Here is a 26,031-nt window from a genome sequence, read left to right as displayed (position 1 = left end):
TGAAATATGCTGCACCAGTAAGGTTATGGATATCCAGTCACCATATACAGTACAGCTCACACTACTAGACAAATGCTGTACTGCTCATGCTGTGGGATCTATAGGACGTGAAGGATAGATAAAATGAAATACAATATACTCAGCACAGGAAAGAGCAGTTTGTAAAATATTCACATTCTAAGTGCACTAATACTGGACAGTGCTTTATTTGACTTTCATATCCAACCATGATACCCCAACACCAATGATGCTAGAGACACTTCCCCCCCTCCCATCTCCCTTTCACAGAACACAGTCTAGGGGCATCCTTACCATTAGTGCTGGAAAGATCTTCCTCATGGGGCTGGAAGCTGTTTAGCAGAGAAATCAGCCATGGCCAAATGCTAGAAATCAAAAGAAGATAGTTTCCACTTGGCATGGTATGTCTGAACTGGAATTCTACTGATTGTACCAATTAAATATGGAGACCTATGACCGAGTTGAAATCCAACTCAGCACAACTGCTACCAAGAATGGATAACATTATCAAGATTTTTGGCATCCCTCCCTCACTGCAAAATTCTTTCAAAAGGCAGTATAAGATAACCAGAGAACCCAGTTTCTTGTCTCCAAATTCTGGAAGTATGGCAAGTGCATGTACCAGCTAGAGAGAAAAACCACAGGTGTCACTTGATTTTAAAATATTATACTAGGGGAATGAGTTCACACATTTGTTTGTAGTTCGTACTTTCCAATTCAAAGCTGACTCTTCTCAAGAGAGCATATCTGAAAATCAGTTCAGAGACAAAATTCTTCTGTAAGATATAGTTAGGGTTGAGCAGACTCATTACTTCTAAAAACCTTAACAGAATATTGTAGTTCTAGAAGTAGATGTTGGAACATCAGGAAGTCCTAAGTTCAGGTTGGATTTAAGTTGAACACTGAACTACCTTCACTCTACCTGCTAAAGCTGGTGCAATGATGGGAAATACCACTCTGTTTCAATTTCAAATCTGAGAACTACTCTAAGGGGCACGTATAAAGTGAGGCAATTGTTTGAGAATGAAATAAAGTCCTCTGATTTTACAACAGAGAGGGAAATAGTGGATATCTGTCTATCTATGGAAGTCAGGTCTTATTAATAAAAGTGTAGTGAGGTACACAAGTGTGGGCATATGGGTGCCATGGCAACAGTGAGATGGAAGGGTTGGACTGATTCAGCACTCTGTGGTATGCCTTTATTCTCTGGGGCCCCAACTGTTTTTGCAGATTTTTTTAAAAATAAACGAAAGCATAAGTTGGCAAATAATCTTTCAAATGTGAATCTGTGTCTTCAGACAGACTGAAAATAGCTTGAATAGAGATGTGAAATACTCCATTATCTCAATAGAGCGTTAACATTTAATTGCCATCAACAGGCTTAAAATCAACCACTGATAACCATTTTGCTAATTGTTTTGCAAGCACATGGTACTCTGATTGCTAGATGAGCTTGAATGGAGCACAGTACTATTACACTCCCCAACCCTCCAAATCTGACTCATGATGAGATATAAAAATATACAGTAGTAGTGGAAATGGAAGAATGTGAAGAAAAGTTCTGATGGGTAAGACACAGGCATATTCGAGGAGGATGAATTCTAGTTGGGTCTGTGGCTAAACAGATTACTTGCTACTTAGAAATATAGTCCGCATTTGTGCTAGTGTATGGCTGCTTTTGTAGAGCATAGGGCAGGGGTGGCCAAACTTACTGACCCTCTGAGCCGCATACGACAATCTTCCGAAGTTTGAGAGCCATGGCACACCTAGATGGGGCTCGGGGCTTCAACACTGCTCCTGCTGAAGCCCCAAGCCCTGGCAGGTGCACCTGTGGGGCCGAAGCGCTGAGACCCCTCTCCACACTGGACAGAAGCCTCTACCCCACCACTCCGCTGCAATGTAGAGGGCCCAAGCCACTCTCCCCGCAGTCTGGTAGGTGGAGAATTGGGGGGGAATGGAGCTCCACGAGCCACACCTTACTGGCAGAAGAGCCGAATGTGGCTCTCAAGCCTCAGTTTGGCCACCCCTGGCATAGGGCTTATAAGAAATGTATGAAATTTTATAACATTCTAATAAGTTTAGCAAATTAAAATACAGTATAAGGATTTGTCAAAGTTTGTGAATTTCCTCAGTCTTATTTTAAAATACTGATCATGAAAATTCTCTGTATATTATTTTCTTCCAGCTATACTGTCCTATAGTTATAGGAGTGAAGCAAAAGTGATGCATTTAAATTCAGTGAAACAATATAGGTTGAAATGAAGACCAGATAAATCAAGAATTACTCAGAGAAGCCTAAATTCCTTTAACCAGAATGGTCCAGGTAAAGGAGCTTACAAAACACCATTAGCCGTACTGACAGAGCTTATAGCCAGCTTGAACTTGAGCAAATTGGTTAACTGAGCTTGCAGCTCTGTTAGCATAGAAGAATTTAGTGACTCCAGCAGATACTTCCTGAGGGTTAAAAAACCTGAATAGCCTGTAAAACACATCCTGCAGCATGGACTCCTACAGTAGCCATATTGGAAATAACCTGCATCCTGATTCCATCTCACAATCCACCTCTCGCCCCTACAATTGAGCTCAAGGATTTCTTAAAACTCTGTCTCTGAAGGCATGGTTCTGGCCTGGAGACTCCTTCCAGTTGTATGGCTCCCATCATGGACAAACACTTGCAAACTGGGCTACAAAACAAGAGTTAGTATCTTTTCACTGCAAGTGTTAACTACCAAGTATAGTGTGCACAAAAGTGCAAGGGGCTGGCACCAGTAAAAAGAAAGACGAGTTATGTGTCAGATGAAGGAGAAAGTATTTCCTACCATATTCTAGGCAGTTTCACCAAACAACCCCCAAGTTTTGTTGCCTCCAGGGAGTGAGGTGGGGAGCAGAGATTAAAGAATACAAATCCATTTCAAATTTTCCATTGTGCCTAATTTGTCAGGGTCCCACTTAAACTTTACAAGTGTACCAGTAATATTTATATTGCAGTTCACTTGACAGACCCCCTCATCTCCCCTTCCCTCTGGCAGTCAATGCCTTGGATTAACATTTATATCCTGTAGTAATTGGCATCAATTCTGTGAAAGTAATAGGCATTCAGAGGCCTGGTCTACACTACGAGTTTAGGTCGAATTTAGCAGCGTTAAATCGAATTAAGCCTGGACACGTTCACACGACTAAGTCCCTTTTTTCGACTTAAAGGGCCCTTTAAATCGGTTTCTTTACTCCACCTCCGATGAGGGGATTAGCGATAAAATCGGCCTTAGCGGGTTGGAATTGGGATAGTGTGAACAGAATTCAACGTTATTGGCCTCCGGGAGCTATCCCACAGCGCTTCATTGTGACCGCTCTGGACAGCGCTCTCAACTCAGATGCACTGACCAGGTAGACAGGAAAAGACCCGCGACCATTTGAATTTCATTTCCTGTTTGCCCAGCGTGGAGAGCACAGGTGACCACGCAGAGCTCATCAGCACAGGTAACCGTGATGGAGTCCCAGGATCGCAAAAGAGCTCCAGCATGGACCGAACGGGAGGTACGGGATCTGCTCGCCATATGGGGAGACGAATCAGTGCTAGCTGAACTCCGTAGCAGTAAACGAAATGGCAAAATATTAGAAAAGGTTTCAAAGGCCATGAAGGACAGAAGCTATAACAGGGACGCACAGCAGTGCCACGTGAAAATTAAGGAGCTAAGGCAAGCCTACCACAAAGCCAGAGAGGCAAACGGAAGGTCCAGGGCAGAGCCGCAAACATGCCGCTTCTACACGGAGCTGCATGCCATGCTAGGGGGTGCAGCCACCACTACCCCAACCGTGTGCTTTGACTCCTTCAATGGAGAAACACACAGGGAAAAGGGTTCGGGGTACGAGGAAGATGAGGATGAAGATAATGTAGATAGCTCACAGCAGCAAGGAAGTGGAGAAACTGGTTTCCCCAACAGCCAGGATATGTTTATCACCCTGGACCTGGAATCAGTAACCCCCGAACTCACCCAAGGCGTGCTCCCAGACCCTGAGGGCACACAGGGGAACTCCGGTGAGTGTACCTTTGTAAATATTACACATGGTTTAAAAGCGTGTTTAATGATTAATTTGCCCTGGCAATCGTGGCCAGTACAGCTACTGGAAAAGTCTTAACGTGTATGGGGTTGGAGCGGAAATCCTCCAGGGACATCTCTAGAAAGCTCTCCTTCATGTACGCCCAAAGCCTTTGCAAAAGGTTTCTGGGGAGGGCTGCCTTATCCCGTCCACCATGGTAGGACACTTTACCACGCCAGGCCAGTAGCACGTAGTCTGGAATCATTGCATAACAAAGCATGGCAGCGTATGGTCCTGGTGTTTGATGGCATGCAGACAACACCCCTTCCTTATCGCTCTTTGTTATCCCCAGGATAGTGATATCATTCACGGTCACCTGGTTGAAATGGGGCAATTTTATTAAGGGGACATTCAGAGGTGCCCGTTCCTGCTCTGCTGAACAGAAATGTTCCCCGCTGTTAGCCACACGGTGCGGGGAAGGGGTGAAGTGATCATCCCCGAGAATTGGGTGTGGGGAGGAGAGGGGGGTTAGTTGGGTTTGTGCTGCATGTTAACCCGGAAACCGCTGCCCCTCCTTTTACATTGCAAACCCATTTTAAATGGCCAACCCAACGGGTGCTTGGTATGGGAAATGAGGGCGCTACTGTTTGAAACCATTCCCACATGTTATGAGGGTTAAAAAAGCCAAAAGACTGTGGCTTACCATGGCTGCCTGCAAGCTGAAATCTGTTGCCTGGCACTGCGTGAGTGATCTCTCACACCAAACCGGCAGGCCCTCAATATAAGAGGAAAAATGCGACCTTGTAACGAAAGCACATGTGCTGTGTAATGTGAACAGCAAAATTTAACGTGAAAGAGTGTACCCATTGTTCTCTAAAATGTGTCTTTTTTAACCACTACTCCCTTCTTCTCCACCAGCTGCAAATGTTTCTCCTTCACAGAGGCTAATGAAGATTAGGAGAAAACGGCGGACTCGGGATGATATGTTCTCGGAGATCCAGATGTCCTCCCACGCTGACAGAGCACAGCAGAATGCGTGGAGGCAGTCAATGTCAGACTACAGAAAAGCACAATATGAACGAGAGGAGGGTTCTCTGCCAATTGAAGTCACTAAGCCACAGGATATGGGGACTTCAACAGCAGAGTCAAGGGAAGGGGTAGGGACGGCTTTGTGGCCTGCAGCATGCAGGGGGTCAGACCAGATGATCATAATGGTCCCTTCTGACCTTAAAGTCTATGAGTCTATGAGGAGAGGTGGCGGGCTGTATCGCGGGATGAACAGAGCAAGTGGCGGGCTGAAGATGATAGGTGGCGTCAGCTTGTAGAGAGAAGGCAAGAGTCGATGCTCTGGCTGCTGGAGCATCAAACTGATATGCTCCAGTGTATGGTTGAGCTGCAGGAAAGGCAGCAGGAGCAGAGACAGCCGTTACAGCCCCTGTGTAACCAACAGCTCTCCTCCCCAAGTCCCATTGCCTCCTCACCCAGACGCCCAAGAACACGGTGGGGGGGCCTCCCAGATGATTGCCCGAGCATCAGAAGGCTGGCCTTCAATAAGAGCTAAAGTTTTAAACTGCAGTGTGTCCTTTTCCTTCCCTCCTCCCCCACCCATCCCAGGCTACCTTGGCAATTATCCCCCTAGTTGGGTGATGAATTAATAAAGAATGCATGAATGAAGTAACAATGACTTTATTGCCCCTGCAAGCGGTGCTCGGGGGGGGGGAGGGGAGGGGGGGGTGGTTGGTTTACAGGGAAGTAGAATGAACTGGGTGGGGAAGTGGGGGGGCGGAGGGTTCATCAAGGAGAAACAAACAGAAGTTTCACACCGTAGGCTGGCCAGTCACACAAAACTCGTTTTCAAAGCTTCTCTGATGCGCACCGCGCCCTGCTGTGCTCTTCTAACCGCCCTGGTGTCTGGCTGCGCGTAATCAGCGGCCAGGCGATTTGCCTCAACCTCCCACCCCGCCATAAATGTCTCCCGCTTACTCTCACAGATATTGTGGAGTGCACAGCAAGCAGCAATAACAATGGGGATATTCTTTTCGCTGAGGTCTGAGCGAGTCAGTAAGCTGCGCCAGCGCGCTTTTAAACGTCCAAATGCACATTCCACCACCATTCGGCACTTGCTCAGCCTGTAGTTGAACAGGTCCTGACTACTGTCCAGGCTGCCTGAGTACGGCTTCATGAGCCATGGCATTAAGGGGTAGGTTGGGTCCCCAAGGATCACGATAGGCATTTCAACATCCCCAACGGTTATTTTCTGGTCCGGGAAGAAAGTCCCTTCCTCCAGCTTTCGAAACAGACCAGAGTGCCTGAAGACGCGAGCATCATGTACCTTTCCCGGCCATCCCACGTTGATGTTGGTGAAACGTCCCTTGTGATCCACCAGGGCTTGCAGCAGCATTGAAAAGTACCCCTTGTGGTTTATGTACTCGGTGGCTTGGTAGTCAGGTGACAAGATAGGGATATGGGTTCCGTCTATCGCCCCACCACAGTTTGGGAATCCCATTGCAGCAAAGCCATCCACTATGGCCTGCACGTTTCCCAGAGTCACTACCCTTGATATCACCAGGTCTTTGATTGCCCTGGCAACTTGGATCACAGCAGCCCCCATAGTAGATTTTCCCACTCCAAATTGATTCCCGACTGACCGGTAGCTGTCTGGCATTGCAAGCTTCCACAGGGCTATCGCCACTCGCTTCTCAACTGTGAGGGCTGCTCTCATCCTGGTATTCTGGCACTTCAGGGCAGGGGAAAGCAAGTCACAAAGTTCCATGCAAGTGCCCTTACGCATGCGAAAGTTTCGCAGCCACTGGGAATCGTCCCACACCTGCAACACGATGAGGTCCCACCAGTCTGTGCTTGTTTCCCGGGCCCAGAATCGGCATTCCATGGCATGAACCTGCCCCAGTAACACCATGATTTGCACATTGCTGGGGCCTGTGCCTTGAGAGAGGTCTATGTCCATGTCAATTTCCTCATCACTCTTGTCGCCGCGCTGCAATCGCCTCCTCGGCTGGTCCTGGTTTTGCTTTGGCTTGTCCTGGCTCTGCATATACTCCAGGACAATGCGCATGGTGTTCATAGTGCTCATAATTGCTGCGGTGATCTGAGCTATGGCGTCTGGGCTGAAAAAAGGCGCGAAACTAGTATCTGACGGACGGAGGGAGGGGCGAGTGACGACATGGAGTACAGGTACAGGGGATTAAAATCAACAAAGGTGGCTGTGCATCAGGGAGAAACACAAACAACTGTCACACAGAATGGCCCCCCCGAAAGATTGAACTCAAAACCCTGGGTTTAGCAGGACATTGATTTCACAGAGGGGGGGCAGGAAGCAAATGAATACAGAACAGATCTATTTTTTACATCTTAAGCTGGCAGACGACGGTGCAGCATGACTGATAGCCCTCGGCATCTTCTGGGTGCTTGGCAGAAAATAGCATACTACGTCTGATAGCCATCATCGTCATTGGGAAGGCAGTACGACGACGGATACCAGTCATACTGCACCGTCTACTGCCAAAAGGCAATTAGCTGCTGCTGTGTAGCAATGCAGTACCGTCTGCCTGCACCCAGATGACATATAGTGATGGTGAACTGAGCTGAGCGGGCTCCATGCTTGGCGTGTTATGTTGTCTGCACAGGTAACCCAGGTAAAAATGCCCGAATCGATTGTCTGCCGTTGCTCTGACGGAGGGGGAGGGGCATGACGACATGTACCCAGAACCCCCCGCGACACTGTTTTGCATCATTCAGGCACTGGGATCTCAACCCAGAATTCCAATGGGTGGCGGAGACTGCGGGAACTGTGGGATAGCTACCCATAGTGCAACGCTCCGGAAGTCGACGTTAGCCTCGGTACTATGGACGCGGTCCGCCGGCTTCATGCACTTAGAGCATTTTATGCGGGGACACACACCATCGACTGTACAAAACCGATATCTTTAAAACTTAAAAAACTTTAAAACTATAAATTCGACCTAATTTCGTAGTGTAGACATACCCTAAGTCAAAGGCATGCTGTAGCAGAGTGGACACCCGCTCCTGCCCTGAAGGGCTTGAAATCAGCCCTGAAGGAGGGCTGCAGGGGTAAAAGCAGCCCTGGAAAGGGCTGCAGCTCTAAAAGCTGGGCTGATTAGGGGAAGTGGCTGCAGCTGGGCCACACCCCAATCAGGCCCAGCTGGCCCCTATAAGAGGCAGTGAGCCAGGAGCCCAGACATCACTCTCTCTGCATTCAGAGAGAGAGAAGGGCCTAGCACAAGGGAGCTTAACCAGACACCTAGATTGGGAGCAGGGCTGGGGAAGGGCCAGAGGAGCTGGGAGCTCAGGCCTAGGAAAGCCCCAGGCTGCAGGTCTGGCAAGGCCTAGTAGGTGTAGAGTTGCAGGGGGCAGCCCATGGGTAGGTAGAGGCAGCAGGTCCGAACCCCTTTGCCTGTGATGAGTGGCTGATACTGCAGTCTGCCCCAGTGAACGGCGGCTAGATGGAGACTGGGCAGTAGCCAAGACTGAGGCAAAGTGGGGATAGTGGATGGGGGTTCCCCTGGGAAGGGGAGACCCAGAACTGTGGGGGTACTGCCAGGGGTCAGCACCTGGCAGAAAAGGGGCACAGAGGTCCTGGGAGGGACACGGGGCCAGTGGCAAGGCAGATCACCAGCCTGCAGAGGGTGCTCCAAGGCTGGGAAAGCTAATTCCCAAGGACGACCAGCAGGAGGCGCCACAGCAGTGAGACCCACGCCCAGAGCTCTCAGAATGAATCTGACCTTTTTCAGTAAATCTTAGTCATTATCTAACACATGATGGATTGAAACACAAACATGTATCCTGAAGGTAGGTCAGCAACTTTTCCTGAATGGCTACTGAGATTGGTGGATGTAAAAATGTTGATTTTGTAAGTCCATCAAATCCTCTTTGATCTAAACTAAGTAACAAACCCTCATTCTGTTTGTATGGTAGGGCGTGAGGGGAATAGAGGTGGAGTATAAATATTATCAGTGTAGTTCTCATCCATGATACTTGCCATACTTTCAACATGCCTTTTGAAATAAATTAATAAAATCTTTACTAACAGTAGATGTCTGCTTTAGCTATTTTGGAGTCTGGTATGTGAGTGTAAAATGTTTAAAAACAAACAAACTTAGGAGGCCTACTTAAAATAGTTTCCAAAGTGCACTGGCTGCTGTCTTCAGGCAACAGATAGAGGTGGCCAGGAACCAGATTGTGAAGAACCACACACTAGAATTGGTATATTTTATGGATATCTCTTTTCCTATCTGGGATTAAAGATTCCTGCCTTGGAGTAATATGGTTTCAGCAGAATAAAAATCTGTATCAGCCGTTTAAGGTAAGATCAATTATCCACAAGAAAAAGCACCTAAACCTTAAGGGTGGGAACTTGTGTATTTCTGCATTTTTCAGAGTACAGAAAAATTTCCTTCTAAAATCTTATCTCCTTCACTACAAGATAGGAGCATGTAGACAAATTAAGCAAAAGTGAGGGATTTTTAAGTAGGGCTCTGTGTCCTACCTTCTCACTGTAGAATTCAGAACTTTTTGAGGGGAAAATTGAATAGTACATGTTCATTTGTTCTGAGGGAAGGAGGGAAAGATCAAGTCTGATGGATGAAGGAGGTATCCATACAGGGAAAAAATTTTTACTATCAAAGATGATTTTGAAAGAATGGATTACTTACCTTACAGTAAGTATGGTTGTTAGAGATGTGTTGTCAAAATGGATTCCACTCCTGGTGCACATGTGCCTCATGCACACATGATTAGACTCTTTTGGCCAGCAGTGTTCGTTGGGGCTGTGCTTGTCCCCTACATGCTCTCAAACCTTCACCCAAAGGCATAAACACCAGAGCAGGCCCAAATGTCCCTGAGTTCCTTCACCAGTTCAGAGCCCTAGAGGAGTAGGACTCCATAGTAGTGGGGAAGGAATGCAGGTCATGGAATCTAGGTGGACAACACATCGCGAAGATGTCATGTAAGTTACTGTAATGTAAGTAACCATTCTCTCTGAGTGATTGTCCACATGAATTCTACTCTGGGTGACAAACAGCAGTTGTCTGTTAGCTTGGATGTGGGTACTAGGAGTCCTACTTGAACAATGAATGGAGAACAGCCCTAAAATAAGCAGCATCTGACCTGGAAGCCTCCACAAAAGAATAGTGTCCTGTAAATGAGTGAACCATGCATGCAGCCCACCATACAAACTTCAGAAATAGGAACAGTTAGCAGAGGATGCCTGATGTCTAGCAGAATGAGCTCTAATGCAGCTAGGTGGATCTAACTCACTCATAATATGTTCTTTTACAGTTGAAGACGAGCTAAGAATCTCAAAGGATAGTGCCTAACCCTTCACTCATTTTCTCTACGAAGGCCACAGTTTAGGTATGTACCTAAAATATTTTTGTCCTGTTAAGGTAGTCTTACAATCTCTTTAATACATCACGTGTATGAAATTTAGTTTCCCCTGAGACTGAGCGAGTCTTGGGGAAGAAAGACTACCTTTTGATGAATAAATTGATACACAAACATTTTAAACAACTTTGGGTAGGAACTTGGGATGAGACCTGAGAGTGACCCTTTCCTTATGAAACACAGTGTAAGGAAGCCCTGTCCTGAGGGCCTGAATCTCTACTACCCTTCAAACAGATGTAACGACTACTAGAAAGGCAGTCTTCATACCTAGGTGGCAGAGGGAACAGATTGCTAAGCACTCAAAGGAGGGGACCCATCAACCTTTTAATGTTACAGAGGTCCTAAAAAGGGAGCTCCCAAACTGGGGGAAAGCATGAATCAGGCCATTAAGCAATCTAGCCACTGTAGGGTGAGAAAATAGTGTGATTCTGGATAGGAAAGTGATTGCAGATATTGCAGCTTGAGGAACTGACTAAGTCCAGCTTTTGGGGATAATAAATAGTCCAATATTGCTGGGAGACTTCTAGTCCTAATGCCAGAATAGAAAACTTTCTACTTGGCTATGAGTCAATGTAGTTGAGGCTTTCCTGCTTTGGAACAGAATGTTCTAAACTTCTACCGAACGGCTTTTTCTGGTGGATGTTAGCGAGCCAGCATCCAGGCTATTAACAATACTGGGTGAAAGATCTAATCACTGTGCTGTGAGACTATGTTACGCAGGACAGGCAAAGTGACCTGGGGCTCCACTGAGAGGTTCATCAGATCCGAATACTGGAACTCCTTGGCCCATGCAGAGGCTATCACAATTGATCCAACATCTTGCCTCAGGTTTCTCAGGTCCTTCAAGGATATTAGGGGAAAGCATACATTAGTCCCAGTGTCCAGGGGATGAGAAAGGAATCTCAGAGCCCAGAATGGATCAGAACACTTGGCATTTCTTTTCTGACCTGTGGCAAATAGGTCAATTGATGGGTATCTCCACTTGCAAAAAAATGCTCTGAAATACTGGGTCCTTGACTGACCGCTTGTGACTGTCTTAGAACTGCCTCATGAGGTGATCTTCTAGCAAGTTCTGATTCTTGGATGATGCAGGGCCAGTGACATCAGTGGGTAAGGAATAGAGCTGAATGCTCTCTTGTGCAGATGACCTAGCTCCTCCTTTACTGCTGACATAATATATAACTGTGGTGGTGTTTGTTAGCACTTGGACTGTAAATCCCAGGAGTAGAGGCAAGAATGCCTTGCATGCCTGGCAAATGGCTCTGATTTCCAGGACATTTATGTGCAGACAAACTTCTTGAGAGGACCACAGGCCCGGTGTTTGAAGGTGACTTACATGAACTCTCCACATCAGCCATCTGTCCCCAGAGCCTTGGTAAGTAGAGGTGCAGCAAAGAGCACTTCCTTGTACACTTGAAGTGGGTCCTTCCATTAGTTTAATGAGGAGAGGACTTCTTATGGGACCATGATCATCAGATTCATGAGGTGTCTGCTGAATGTGGATTTTTCTTTGTTGACTTTGAGCTTTAGTGTGGCAAAGAACATTAAGGTTATTTGAACTGCATTGGCCACCTGTTGTGCTGAACTTCCTTAGATCAACCCTTCAAGGGGATCTGAATAAACTCCTCTGCAAATGAGCTACTATGACTACCAGGTTCTTGGTGAACACTCTCAATGCAGAGAAAGACTAAAGGACAGAACCCTGGTAATGAGATGTTCCTACTAGGAATCTGAGGGATTTCCTGTGAGCCAGGTGTATATTGTTGAGACACCAAAAAAATCTAGAATGGGCTGCCAACCCTCTTTCTTTAGAAAGAATAATTAATGAGAATTAAAAACCCCAACTGCCCCTGAATTCTAAATCTCCCACCACATCTTGGAGCAGTGGAAGAATCCACCCTCTTGCTTCAACTGTATCTTGAGAGGGGTTCCTGAAGAGGGACAGGGAAGTTGAGTGGGGAGTAGGAAGAAAATGGAATTGAATGTAATACCGGTTGCTGACAATCTCTCAGACCCACTTCATACCCCAATGTGTCCAGCAGGGCTATGACTGATAAGCATTTGTATACTGAATCAGTGGACACAGGAGAATACCAGGGACCCATACACTCCCCTGCTCAAAGAGAAATCTTTGGAGTCCATCCCTGAGTCCCATTGTAGCTGGGTAGGGGAAGTATACTGTATTGATCTCTCAATTTCTGTATGCAGTACCATGATTTAGGTGGCCAAAAGTCTAGTTTGCACTGCTGAGGGGAATCCAGTACCATCCCAGGAAGGGTAATTCAGTACCAGGTCCACAGCCAGGTCACTCACACTGCCAAAAAGACGACAGGTTTCAGAGTGGTAACCGTGTTACTCTGCATCAGCAAAAACAATTAGGAGTCGCAGTGGCACTTTAGAGACTAACAAATTTATTTGGGCATAAGCTTTCGTGGGCTAGAACCCACTTCATCGGATGCATGAAGTGAAAAATACAGGAACAGATATAAATACATGAAAGGATGGGGGTTGCTTTACCAAGTGTGAGGCCAGTCTAACAAGATAAATCAATTAACAGCAGGATACCAAGTGAGGAAAAATAACTTTTGAAGTGGTAAGACAGTGGCCCATTACAGACAGTTGACAAGAAGGTGTGACTAACAGTAAGGAGAAATTAGTATTGAGGAAATTAAGTTTAGGTTTTGTAATGACCCAACCACTCCCAGTCTTTATTCAGGCCTAATCTGGTGGTACCCAGTTTGTAAATTAATTCCAGTTCTGCAGCTTCATGTTGGAGTCTGTTTTTGAAGGTTTTTTGTTGAAGAATTGACACTTTTAGGTCTGTTATTGAGTGACCAGAGAGACTGAAGTGTTCTTCTACGGGTTTTTGAATGTTATGATTCCTGATGTCAGATTTGTGTCCATTTATTCTTTTGCGTAGAGACTGTCCGATTTGGCCAATGTACAATGTACAGGGGGCACTGCTGGCACATGATGGCATATATCACATTGGTAGATATGCAGGTGAACGAGCCCTGGATGGTGTGGCTGATGTGGTTAGGTCCTTTCATGGTGTCCCTTGAATAGATATGTGGACAGAGTTGGCACCGGGGTTTGTAGCAGGGTTTGGTTCCTGGGTTGGTGTTTTTGTTGTGTGGTGTGTAGTTGCTGGTGAGTATTTGCTTCAGGTTGGGGGACTGTCTGAGTGTGGGCAGGGTACAGAGAGTGAGAAAGAGTCTGTATCAGAGGAAAGGCAATCAGCAGATACTCTTTTCATAGCCAGTAACAAGATTCCAGATGAATCCATCTTGGGCTATTTGGATGCCATTGGCTGTGGCACTTGAAACAAGTTTGTCACATGTTGACTCTTGTGTCTTGGTTCTGAGGATGTCTAGTCTTGTCTCTGGAGTGTCAAGCTCCTTCCTACCTGTGCGTGAAGAAGTCAACAACTGGATTGAAGCTGACAACTGGTGCCTTAGACATCTTAGCCCTGGAGCTCAGGATGAAATCCCAGCTGGCGTGGGCATGAGCTGAGAGAGATTGGAGAAAGACTGAGCCTTAGCCACATCCTTCTCTGTGTCTGAGGAGGCTTTCACTGAAGTACTCCAGAAGAAGTAACTAAGCAGGCACCCCTAACCTTCTGAGTCTGCCTGGAACAAGAGCAGCAAATAAGCAATGGTCAGGGATATGACATTTGCCTAAACAAAATAGCCACTTAGACGGTTGAATGGAATAGCAGCACCACAGAGTGGCATTCCTAAAGCCCAGAGATTTAACATCTACCATAACAGCTCAAGTCTCCGTAAAAATGGAAGGGGAGAGGAGGCGGATCCAAGCCTATTATTTATGAAAAATTAGTAAAAGAAAGTAGTAAAAAAAATACTTTAAAACCAACAGGCAGTCTAAAAGTTAACAACCTGACAACTGTATACCCTAAACACTCACTGCAACTGAACTGAAGAGAAGCAGGCAGACTGAAAGGATTCCATCTCTCTGCCAAGTGTGGTAAGGAAGAACTTGGGGGGTTAGGTGGAGATGGAAAGAACCTGCAAGTTGTAGAAACAGATAGCCAGAAGAATCTGATCTCAGGTGCATGGGGTGCATCTGCAGTAAGAGAGGAATCCATGTGGACAACCCATCAATGAAGAACTTAATATCTGTCAATTTTACTCAATTTTAACTCAAGTTTTTTTTCATAAGCCTCTTTTTAAAAACCCTTAAAATGACACTTGCAGTCTATAAAAGGAAACTGAATATAGGATGGAACAACTTGAAAAACTGTTGAACTCAGATTTCTGTTTCATTATCCTGGGCCTGTGATTTGGCAAAATGAAGCATGGAGTGATGTCTTTATCTTTTGAAGCAGGAAGTTTATGGAAAGATAAAAATTTCCCTGAGCTATTTTTTTTTTAAATTTTGAGTGACTGTTGGAGATAACATAACACTTTTTAAGGGCAGATTTCAAAGCACTTTTCAGTGGGGAGTAAGCACTATAATCCCTATTTGACAATCAGGGAACTGAGGTGCAGAGATAGGTTAAGTGACTTGCCCAAGGCCACTCAATTAGGGGCTGAGCAAGTAACAGACTATATCTCCAGACTCCCAGTTCTATGCTATACCCACTGCTTTTGTAGGGCTCTGTCCACTGTTGCCACTTACTCCCAGGATTACAGCAGCCTTCTCTTTATTAAGGTATACAATATTCTATTCTTACTGTGAAGATTAACATTTATTCAGGCAGTGCCAATCAATCCAGTCACTGTACTTCACCTTGGTGTTTTTAAAGACATCCCAAGAAAAGTATTTATACATGTATGTCAATAATAGCCACTTAGATGTTGAAAAAAAAAACATCCATAGAGCCAAACAAAATTAAACAATTGCTATAGTTATAGAATAGACTGGGTAGTGCCACAAAAAGCCTATAATTATGGTACTACGGGTATAAAGTATAGCAACACCATGAGATGCTCTCTGTGCTGACCTTCAGTACAAAATTGAAGATTATGAGAGAATCTTGGATTCTAGCAACATCCAGCCTCAATGTAGGACTATGGGAAAATCATTTTACAGCCATCTGCCTCAGTACATCTAACTGAGCGAGTACAAAAAACCAACACAGATTACTGGGTGAGGTTGTTTGGCTTATGTTATGCAGGAGTCAGATTAGATGTTTCAAATGGTCTCTTCTAGCCTTAAAAAACAAACAAACAAAAAAACCCTATGAATAAAATCTAAAAACAATGGTTACATATTTGCAAATACTATATATAGTTTAACACCCAGAACCCTCACTTTTCTTTACAAAAATTCTGTACTTTTAAAAACCTCAGTGTCTGTAAATGAACAGTTAAGGGACCCAGTCTATTTCTTCACTACCATTAATTCTCCTTTAGTCACTATCACCTTACACAACTGACTGAAAGAAAAAAGAAAAAATTGTATCAAAAGAGAGACTCACTACTGTCTTTCATCAACTACTGGCTCCTGGAAGACACTGGGTCTAAGTTTCAGCCAGTCCATCGAGACCTTTACAGCAGGAAGCGGGTATGCACCCCAAGACTCTTCCTGGAAGTCATTCTGCAGTGGACACTTGCACAGGACTCCAAGAAAGGAAACTGAAAGGACAACATAGAGGAATCCATAACAACTTTTAAAACTGAGCAACAATCTAATTAAGAAGTGTTACACCATAAATCACTATTTTGAAGGGCTATTTATTTAGAACAAATCACCCTACTGATTTTAGTTTAAAGATTCCACTGGCAGATCATAAGATCTTATTTTCAATGTACTACTTCTTACCACAAAGTTCAGACATTAGCTTTTTGAATTGTTTTTCCTAAAAAGGCTCTGTTGACAACTGAAGAGAGGTGGTAGATTCAGTAGGACAAATAGGTAAGTATCTTCTTACAAGTGAATCAAAGGAAAAAAACAGAAAACTGAATTTGGAAGGGGGGAGGGAATCGGGGGGGGGGAGAACACAATCCATTTTAAATGTATACTATAAGGAAGCAAAGAACAACAAAAAAATTGGAGTCTCAGTACTTACTGAAGAGGGCAAGTAGCTGTGTCCAGCAGAGCTGCTCATCCTGGCTGTAACTATGCTGTTCAGTTTCATTGCTAAAATCTCGCAGATGATGCAGTTGAAACAGGTTGATGACAGTAATATGAACTAACTGCTGAGAGTTGAAGGCTTTTTGGAATAACAACCTCTGTAACAAAGAAATATATACAAGTGTGTGTACTGTAACCCAGCAAGAACGCATTTGAAAGGGTTAGTTGACTGACATTTCAGATTTGTGGTTACTCCTGTACTGCATTAGCAATGGTTCAGCCACTGGGGAGTAGGCACTCATCCTAAATGTTTTTCAAGTGCTATTAGATAATCCCTAATAGCAAATTATCCCTCCAACGCAAACATACCCTTAAGACGGCATAAGAAGGGCTCAGTTAAGTCTGACAGACTTTGCTAGACCTCAACACCTGCATACATAACATGGAATGTACTGTGGGGGACTGGCCCACTCCATGTAGTTTAAATGTAACATGCAATAGAGTGATTACACTAAAATGTGGGACTATGCAAACTGCACAGAAACATACCAGCTAATCTTTTTCTCTTTCAAAAAAATGAAAGAGCAGCAAATGTAGTGTCATGATTAAGATTTTTACAGATAAATCAGGTAAATCAACCATGATGTATAGTTATGCATTATGAGTGTTTCCATATTTAATCCCATGGGACAGAACTATTAATAGTGATGAAAATCGCACATGATGTTTACAAAAATTATCTTACTTCACTAAGTACAGTAACACTAGACACCTGCCATTCTTTGGCAGATGAAGACTAACTTTAAACCTTTCTGATGCACTGTGATAAGGACTGATATCCAATCTAGCACCACAATCAATTTAGACAAAATAATAATAATAATAATAATAATCACATAATGAGCTACAGTTAGTTGCCTAAGTGGAAAAATGACTTTTCTGAGCCCCATGCCCAGTTTGTTTTTTGCCTAAGAGCATATAGCACCCTAGATTCTACAACTGGAGTCAGAAGCATAATGAGACTGCTGGTTTTGTTGAACAGTCCTAACCCTATAATTTTGGGATGTAAAGAGAGCTTCGAGTTTAGCAGCATGACCAACCACACAGTACCGTATAGCTGAAAATATTTCTGAAAATATAGCCCATTGTAATTCATCAGTTTCCTGACATCCAGAAGGCTGAGCTGTTAAATGCCCATTTTGCTTCAGTCTTCACTAAAAAGGTTAATCGTGACCAGATACTCAATGCAGTTAATATTAACAAGGAGAAAGGAATGCAAGCCAACACAGGGAACGAACAAATTAAGTTAGATATATTCAGCAGGGCCCGATGAAATTCATCCTAGGGTATTGAAAGAACTAGCTGAAGCAATCTCACAACCATTAGCAATTATCTTTGAGAGCTCACGAAGGATGGGTGAGGTTCCAGAGTACTGAAGGCCAAACATAGTACCTATCTTTAAAAAGAGGAACAAAAAGAGGACCTGGGGAATTATAGACCAGTCAAGCCTAACTGGCCCAGCAGATAGGGGAAAGCAGTAGATCTGATACATCTTAATTTTAGTAAAGCTTTTGACAGTCCACCAGGACATTCTCATAAGCAAACTAGGGAAAGTAGTCTACATACAATTACTATACAGTGGTTGCACAACTGGTTGAAAGACCATAACCAAAGAGTAGTTATCAATAGTTTGCTGTCAAAGTGGAAGAATGTAACTAGTGGGTACCACAGTGGTCAGTCCTGGGTCTGGTACTATTCAATATTTTCATTAATGACTTGGATAAAGGAATGGAAAGTATTCTTATAAAATTTGTGGGTGACACCAAGCTGAGAGGGTTGCACGGAGGACAGGATTAGAATTCAAAACTACCTTGACAAATTGGGGAATTAGACTGAAATCAACAAGATGAAATTAATTAAAAACAAGTGCGAAAAAAAAAAAAAAAAAAATCAAATGCACCACTACAAAAGGGGGAATAACTGGCTAGTAATCCTGAAGAGGATCTTGAGGTTACACTGGATCACAAATTGAATACGAGTCGACACTGTAATGCAGTTGCAAAAAAAGCTAATATAATTCTGGGGCGTATTACCAGGAATGTCCTATCTATGACACAGGAGGTAATTGTCCCACTCTACTTGGCACAGGTGGGGCCCTAAGCTGGAGTACTGGCCAATTATAGGTGCCATACTTTAGGAAAGATGAGGACAAACTGGAGAGAGTCCAGAAGAGAGGAACAAAAATGATAAAAGGTTTAGAAAACCTGACATATGAGGAAATGTTAAAAAGACTAGGCTTTTTAGTCTTCAGAAAAATAGACTGAGGGAAACCTGATAGTCTTCAAATATATTAAGGGCAGTTATAAAAAGGACAATGATCTATTGTTCTCCAAGTGCAGTGAAAGTAGGACAAGTAGTAAATGGCTTAATCTGCAGCAAAGGAGATTTAGGTTAGATATTAGGAAAAAACTATAAGGACAGTCAAGCTCTAGAATAGGCTTCCAAGGGAGGTTGTGGACTCATTGGAGGTTTTTAAGAACAGGTTGGACAAACACCTGCCAGGGACGGTCTAGGTTTACTTGGTGCTGCCTCATTGTAGGGTGCCGGACTTGACATCTAAAGGTCCTTCCCAGCCATAGGTATCTACGATTTCATGCTTCACTTCACAACCCAGCTAGATGAAATGATTTTCTTACATCATGGGGAGGAGGAAGCTAAAATTATTCAGCTCAGTGTAGCAAATGCCATGTTACAGAACATGTTGCTTATATATACAGCACAATGTAGTGCACAAAGTCAGGGTGTAATTAGTTCTTGCACATCTTGGATGTGTTCAGTACCGCAGAGCCTTCCATATGCCTGAGCACTGTACATACTTTCCACAATGCTTATTAGTAATTATCATTTATAAAATGGCTAAAATTAGGAAAAGAACCAGTGATGAACAGTTAGAGGGGTGGTGGGAAGGTCTGTTGTGGTTTTAAATTTTATCTAGCTAAGTCACATTGTCTGGAGTAAAAATAAAAAAGCTCATCTATTTAAATTAGAGAATGTAGCAGTTTTAAACTTATGAGCTATGTGCTTAATTACTGGTTACTCTTACTTTACAGAGGAGACATCTCAGTTTTGAATGGTTCCACTCCATGCACAGAACTGAAGGCTTTCAAAACATTGCTTTCAAGTATAAACTTTGCCAGCAGGAGAGGCAGGCAGCTTGAGCAGGGTTAAAACATTCTTAACTACTACTAAAGAGTAAATGTAGGAAATCAGAGAAGGAAGCTCTTGGTTCAGAGTTTACTAAAGAATTTAAAGAAGACTCCTCTCAGATGAAACGGTAGGAGTTGGGAGAAATTGCTTTTCACAAAATCTCTTGCGATCATCCAGTTCAAAAAGCAGAGAATCAAATGTGGCACTCCAAGCTCAGAATGCAGCAAATGTTTAAAACGTTTAATTAAATTTTAATTAACCTTTTGTCTCCGAAACAGAAGAACACATTTGGGTAAACAATGTTAAACTGGAGAAAAAAATCATGCTGTCTGTGTAGGTGAGTAGGGCTGACCATTATCAGCCTCACCACCAAATCTTTGCAGCCTGCTGACTATTACCACCTCATGTGTAGGGCCCTACCAAATTCACAGCCATGAAAAATGTGTTACGGACCGTGAAATCTGGTCTCCCCCAGTGAAATCTGGTATTGTGTGCTTTTACCCTGTACTATAAAGATTTCAAGGGGGAGACTAGCATGCCTCAAATTGGAAGTCCTGACCCAAAAGGGAATTGCAGGGAAGTCAGAGGGTTATTTTAGAGAGGTTGCGGTATTGCCAACCTTACTTCTGCATTGCTGCCTTCAAAGCTGTATGGCCAGAGAGTGGCGGCTGCTGACTGAGGGCCCAGCTCTGCAGGTAGCAGTGCAGAAGTAAAGGGTGGCAATAACATACCATACTTCAGAGCTAGGCTCCCGGCCAGCAGCTGCCCAGCTCCAAAAGCAGCGCCACCGCCAGCAACGCAGAAGTAAGTTCAGCAGTACTGCAAACCCCCCCTCCCCTACAATAACTTTGCAACCCCCCTGCAACTCCCTTTTGGGTCAGGACCTCTACAGCTACAACACCATGAAATTTCAGATTTTAATAGGTGAAATCATGAAATTTATGATTTTAAAAATCCTAAGACCATGAAATTAACCAAAATAGACCAGAATGGAATTTGGTAGGGCCCTACTCATGCATATCATGTTCTATTTCAGTGTGCAAAACACTTATCCTCTGGTCAGAAATACTTTGTCAGTTTTCTTAAAGGAACATGTTTTCACATGGATTCCTGGATAGATGTTAGATTTCCAAAGTGAAAAATTAGGAATTTTTTGTGGCACTAACCTTGAACTGTTCCTCCAGCCTCTCTCGAAGAGGGCTCAGCTTCTCCAAGCCCTTACTCAGATACACATGGCCATGGAACTTAATAAACGCCTTGATGAAGTCAGACACACCCCATCGAGTCTTCACCTCATCCCGACTGCAGTTTGAGAGAAATAGTTGGCTTCAGTCTTTGTAAATAGACATAGCTGCATACACGAACGATCTTCCAGGCAGAAACAATGCTAATACCTGCACCCCCTTCTCAGAGAAAGGACAGGGGTGTGAGAGAGAAGAGGTAGTTTCCACTATTGACTGCCCCTACCCAAGAGATGTGTTGGTACTTGATATAGTGCACTTGCCTCCAATAGTGCTCCCACCCGAGAGTATCTCAGATACAGGTACCTCCCTCTCAATACATATATAAGGCGGATGTGGCTGGAACAGGGGTCAGTGATCTCCTACTCCTGTGTGCACATTTGGTATTATGAATGCTTATCCGTGGTGGGTATACACACAGACACACCAAATAAGGGAGGGAATACTTGCCAGGACAGAGTCAAAGGGAGTGTTAGATATGAATAACTACTCACTCCCTAGAACAGATCAGCCTCACCTTTCCAGTGCTTTAGAAAGTGCTTTTTGTAGATTAGTGGAGGCAGCTGGGAAAGGGAACTTCACAGCAATGCTTCTGCAGTAGTAGAAAATTGTGGTCAGGTGGTCTCCTTTGGAGGAAGCTAAAATAGCCAACTGATTGTAAGGCTGACCTAGGGGAGAAGAGGATGACAATTTTTCATGGAGTGAAGTGATCTTCTCTTTAACTGTAACAAAGCTTTTCCCTCTATTTGCTCTAGGAAAGAATCTTTATTTCAATCTAAAACTTGGCTATAAGGACAGCAAGCTTCCATTTAAAGTATATATATCTCCTTTATACAGATCAGATTCAAATTAATTTGCTGAACCAATTATTCACCCCATCTCAGCACTGCTATAATTCACAAGCTACAGAACTCCTGGTTCAAATTTTCACAAATCCATTAAATGTAAAAACAGATGTAAATGACTTAATAAAAAACTTTGTCTAAGCAGGAAGGTACAGTCAAGGCCAGACAAAGTTTTGCCTCTAACATACCAATCAGAATCTATTAGAAGTTACTGATGTAATACAATTTAAAATACACCGGACAAAAAAGACAGCTCCAAAGATTTAAAAGTCAGTTTTAGATGACTACTGCAGTAACTGAGTCCGGAGGGTGTGGCTCATAAAAGTAGTTTGCATTTTTGCTACAGAGCAACCTGCAGCACATGGGAATTTGTATTCTATTCATTGTAGTTGAATTAGTTCTGTTCACTACTAGATCACTGCACCTGCATAAGGAGAGAGATTAGGAGGAAAATAAGAGTCAGAAGGCTGAACTAGAGAACCACCTCAAACTTGTATGAGTAACTTGGAGACCCACTGTGAATTACTGAATTTTATTTATTAGTAAGTAAACAATTAAAGAAAGCAAAAAAATGCTTGTTCATTTGACAAGTGCAGTATAGGTTTAATAATACTTCATACAAAATGCATAAATGTAGTGTAGCATATTCTGTAACTATGAGACCTCACTATAATATTTTGCTATTAAAACCTTTGAGAAATGAAAACCGATTGTATGTGAACTATGGTGCATGCAGATTAGTGAAGTGTGAATTATCAAGGTTTTACTGTAACTTGTTGCTGGTATTTTATTTTTTTTAATAGTCAAGATCTTAAACTATTTCTCCATTTTCTATAGAGAGAAAAAAAGGTAATGCCTTAAATACGGATTTGGGATAGTAAACTCAGCAGAATAGAGGCATCTCAGACTCACCATTGGAAGGAACAAGCTGAGCTGCATGTCTATAGTAGGACTCTGCCTGGCTGGTCTGATTCCTGTAGCGAGCTAAAAAAGGAAAGAAAGGCAAGTTTAGACAGCAGTTTGTCTTGCTGCTCAGCGGGATAAACTCTCCTCAACATTTCAAAGTATGTGGTCCTGCAGATTACAAGTACATACAATTTATTTGAGGAGACCCATAAATGTCTTGCAAATACTTTAAAACAAACAGTAGAATTACATACCAAATACCCATAATAGCACAAGAAACATCAATACACTTTTAGTTGCCCTCCCTTTCCCACTCCTCTTTCAGGTCCAAAAGTCACAGATCACCAACTCTTATTCAATACCCTCAAATACACTGTGCCAGACACATTACACAAAAAGTTGTGAATGCTCCTCATACCTCTTGACACTAGGAGCATTCAATACCTAGAAATGCTAGGTTATTTTAATGTAGTTGCAGGTTGCCTTTTAAAATAACCCTATCTACAAAATGTTTAATCTAGTGTGGATTATATAATCAAAATATGTAAAGCACCACAATAAAATTATAAATGGAATAAACCTGTTGAACTTAAGTGTACCTGGATGCAAAATAAAACAGCCAGGTTTATGAAAGTTAGACTTCTTACCATATTCTTTGTAGGAAAGACTGTTTAATATAGGCTGTCTCTAATATGAATGCCTGTTAAATGTGCCATCTTGTTGCAACACAAATTCTTGTAATAGCTCTTGCAATTTAACAGGTTTCTACTTTTCACTGTCTGACTCTGCAACAATCAGAGCTCCTCTAGATGAAAACACAAGTCTAAGCAAATCATTAGAAAGCTACTCTTCATAATATCACTGCATTCTTGCATCACAGTCTTTCAAGGTCTCTAACACCCCAGCATGACATTTCAGACCTTTCAACCTCTTCAAACTGTTCAGTCTACAGGCAGCAGTTCAAGGTTGGCCTAGCAGCAGCACAGGTTGCACAGATTCCTTTCCAAGTTTATGCGATACAGAGCAACTCATCTCTCCTTGCTCCAAACACTCACCAATGTCTCCAAGGTGGACAAGGCAGTGCTGGCAGATGTATGAGCAGGAGCTAGACTGCGGCTTCACAATGGCGCTGGTGTGCGTCTGTTTATTGCTGATAATTCCCAGCTGGGAGGACTTCACACGGCAGGGCAAGTCTACATTAAACACTGTGCACAGCTCCTGTAATAACTAGAAGAAAAGCCCTAGTTTAATAATAAAAATCAGACAGTAATCAACACAGCAATGTAACAGTATACAGCAGTGCAAATACTACAACAACAACAACAACAGAGTTGCATACCCCACCATACAGAGCACCTCCATAAAGAAGGCATGTTCTCCTTACCTCACTGCCCAGAGGTAGATAAGTAGGGGGCAGAGAGCAGATGCAGATCTGTTATGGTCATTTTAAAATATTTTCTGAGAACAGCAATTACTAGTAAGGTTTTCCCTTCAAATTCCTGACTCCAATGACTAGTTTGCGTAAAGAATTCAGGCCAGTGGGAGCCACGATCGGCCGAATGTGCGGATGCAGCAGGTAAACAAACCGGCCCAGCCCGCCAGGGGCTTTCCCTGAACAAGTGGTGGCCCAAGTTTGAGAACCACTGCTTTAGAGGATTAGTTCAATGGGCTTTAAGACAAGACACTGCCAATTCTTTGTAGCATGTCAATACACTGTGCTATCTATGGTCCAAAGAGTTCAAGAAACAGGCTTGAAAGAAAAATTTCTTATGCTTTTTGCTTTCATTGTAGAAGCTGAGAGTACACAAAATTTAGAGTCTGTGTAGGATCCCATTCCCTTAAAATACTGTTAATGAAACCCAAGATCACTAAGCAAAAACTTGGATGGGAGGAGAGCACGGCCGTTTCTTTATGGAAAAGAAGCTCTTGTGTCCAACTGCCAGAGGCAAAGGGAATATATAATTAAAACCTGAGCAATTGAGAGGGGAAGGGATTTTTAATCTGATTGAGCAGAGCTGAATGTTAACTACAACAGTTTTAACATCCCTATCCCTTCAGATAAAAGCTGAGAGTGTGTTCACTCCAGTTCTCTAGTTGCTCATGGCATCCTCTGGCATTTTGCCTGACGTGATAGAACACCAAGCCAAAAACTATTGGTGAGAGACTCAAGTTCCAAAGCAGAGACAGTTGTTACTGAATCAAATAGTACTCCCTCAGATCAGCATTCACTGTGAGGAATGACTGAGCTTTGCTTTTTCAATGCTTTTGTAGTTTTGCCTATAGGCTTCTGGCAGAAGCTCTTGAACCAAGAGCATTTTGTTTCACCATAATGGAAATACCTATGTACAGCCATATTACTAAGAACTGGACAGAGATGTAAGGAATGCTTTGCAGTCCTGTAAATTCACTTTTCCAAAAAAAAGGTTTATAAGGAGAATAAAGTGTCTTTTAGCTTCATATTAGCTGCAGACAACTGAATCAAAAAGAGAGGCAGTTGAGACAGTCAACTCTTATTTATGTATTTGGCACAATCTTCCAGAGTCTGAGTAATCTCTTGGAAAGTACCTGTCTTGAGCTACATCATCTTGGCAAGGTTCAAGAGTCTCCCAAGAGAAGCACCTTATTCATAATAGGCAAATACTGAATAATAAGCCTTCTCCAAGACAGAAGACTCAAACTTTTAACTTAAAATGTGATATGGTGAATAAAGAACGATACAGAACTAGTCTTGTGATGAATAAAGAACAATAATCCAGAAATAGACATTGCATTGCAGGGACAGGTAAGAGCATTTCTTCCATTTGTCCTTTTAACAATAATTCAGACACAGCCTCTGAAGGCATACAAACTCAAAAATCCTCCTCTGATGTGCCTTAGTATATCAAAATTACCACTAAGTAACAAAGAAGGACTACTTGTGTTAGCTTGGAGACTAAAGACATAACATTGACCTCTGCATGTTCTCCAGCTGGAGATATGAAGGGTCACACATAGATCATGGCCAAACTATCAAGGATGGATAAGCAGAATGTTTCCATTCTCAGCTAAACCTACATAGGAAGCCCAAAAGGGAACTGTAGCTGGTACAGCTGATGGGGACAGGAAGCTCATATCCCAGAGTTCTTGGATGTCATGGTCTCCAACTTCGCAACTTTCTTGACTCAAGAAAGGCACAGATGTGTCCATGCCTAACCATCTTCAAAGTTATAGTGCATAGATGGGGAAGCTATGAACAGCCTTGTAGGTTAAGAGGTGAAATGCGATACCAAAGTCTGCTTCAATTGTCCAGACAATACAGAAAACAGCAGCACAGAAAATAC

The 26,031-nt window shown here is 43.2% G+C and overlaps 1 protein-coding gene across 3 annotated transcripts in view; it reads right to left on the bottom strand.

Annotated features, from left to right (window-relative positions):
* The window catches only part of SMG7 (SMG7 nonsense mediated mRNA decay factor), a 110,021-nt gene that overhangs the window by 30,238 nt on the left and 53,752 nt on the right, over positions 1–26,031 (bottom strand). For 2 of the 3 annotated variants that reach the window (XM_054037129.1, XM_054037130.1), the window contains exons 5-11: positions 23,767–23,938; positions 22,718–22,789; positions 21,478–21,628; positions 20,886–21,021; positions 16,508–16,670; positions 15,917–16,073; positions 313–383 (exon numbers count right to left, since the gene is read on the bottom strand). In XM_054037129.1, coding sequence (XP_053893104.1) covers positions 313–383; positions 15,917–16,073; positions 16,508–16,670; positions 20,886–21,021; positions 21,478–21,628; positions 22,718–22,789; positions 23,767–23,938 — 922 coding nt within the window. Of the gene's footprint in view, positions 1–312; positions 384–15,916; positions 16,074–16,507; positions 16,671–20,885; positions 21,022–21,477; positions 21,629–22,717; positions 22,790–23,766; positions 23,939–26,031 lie in introns of those variants that run through there. The other variant, XM_054037131.1, reaches the window with a different exon arrangement.

The sequence above is a fragment of the Malaclemys terrapin genome, chromosome 8 (genome assembly GCF_027887155.1).
Source record: "Malaclemys terrapin pileata isolate rMalTer1 chromosome 8, rMalTer1.hap1, whole genome shotgun sequence".
In the NCBI taxonomy this organism is placed as follows: Eukaryota; Metazoa; Chordata; order Testudines; family Emydidae; genus Malaclemys; species Malaclemys terrapin.
Note: the sequence above shows the minus strand (reverse complement) of the source record. Positions and strands in the feature narration are given on the sequence as shown.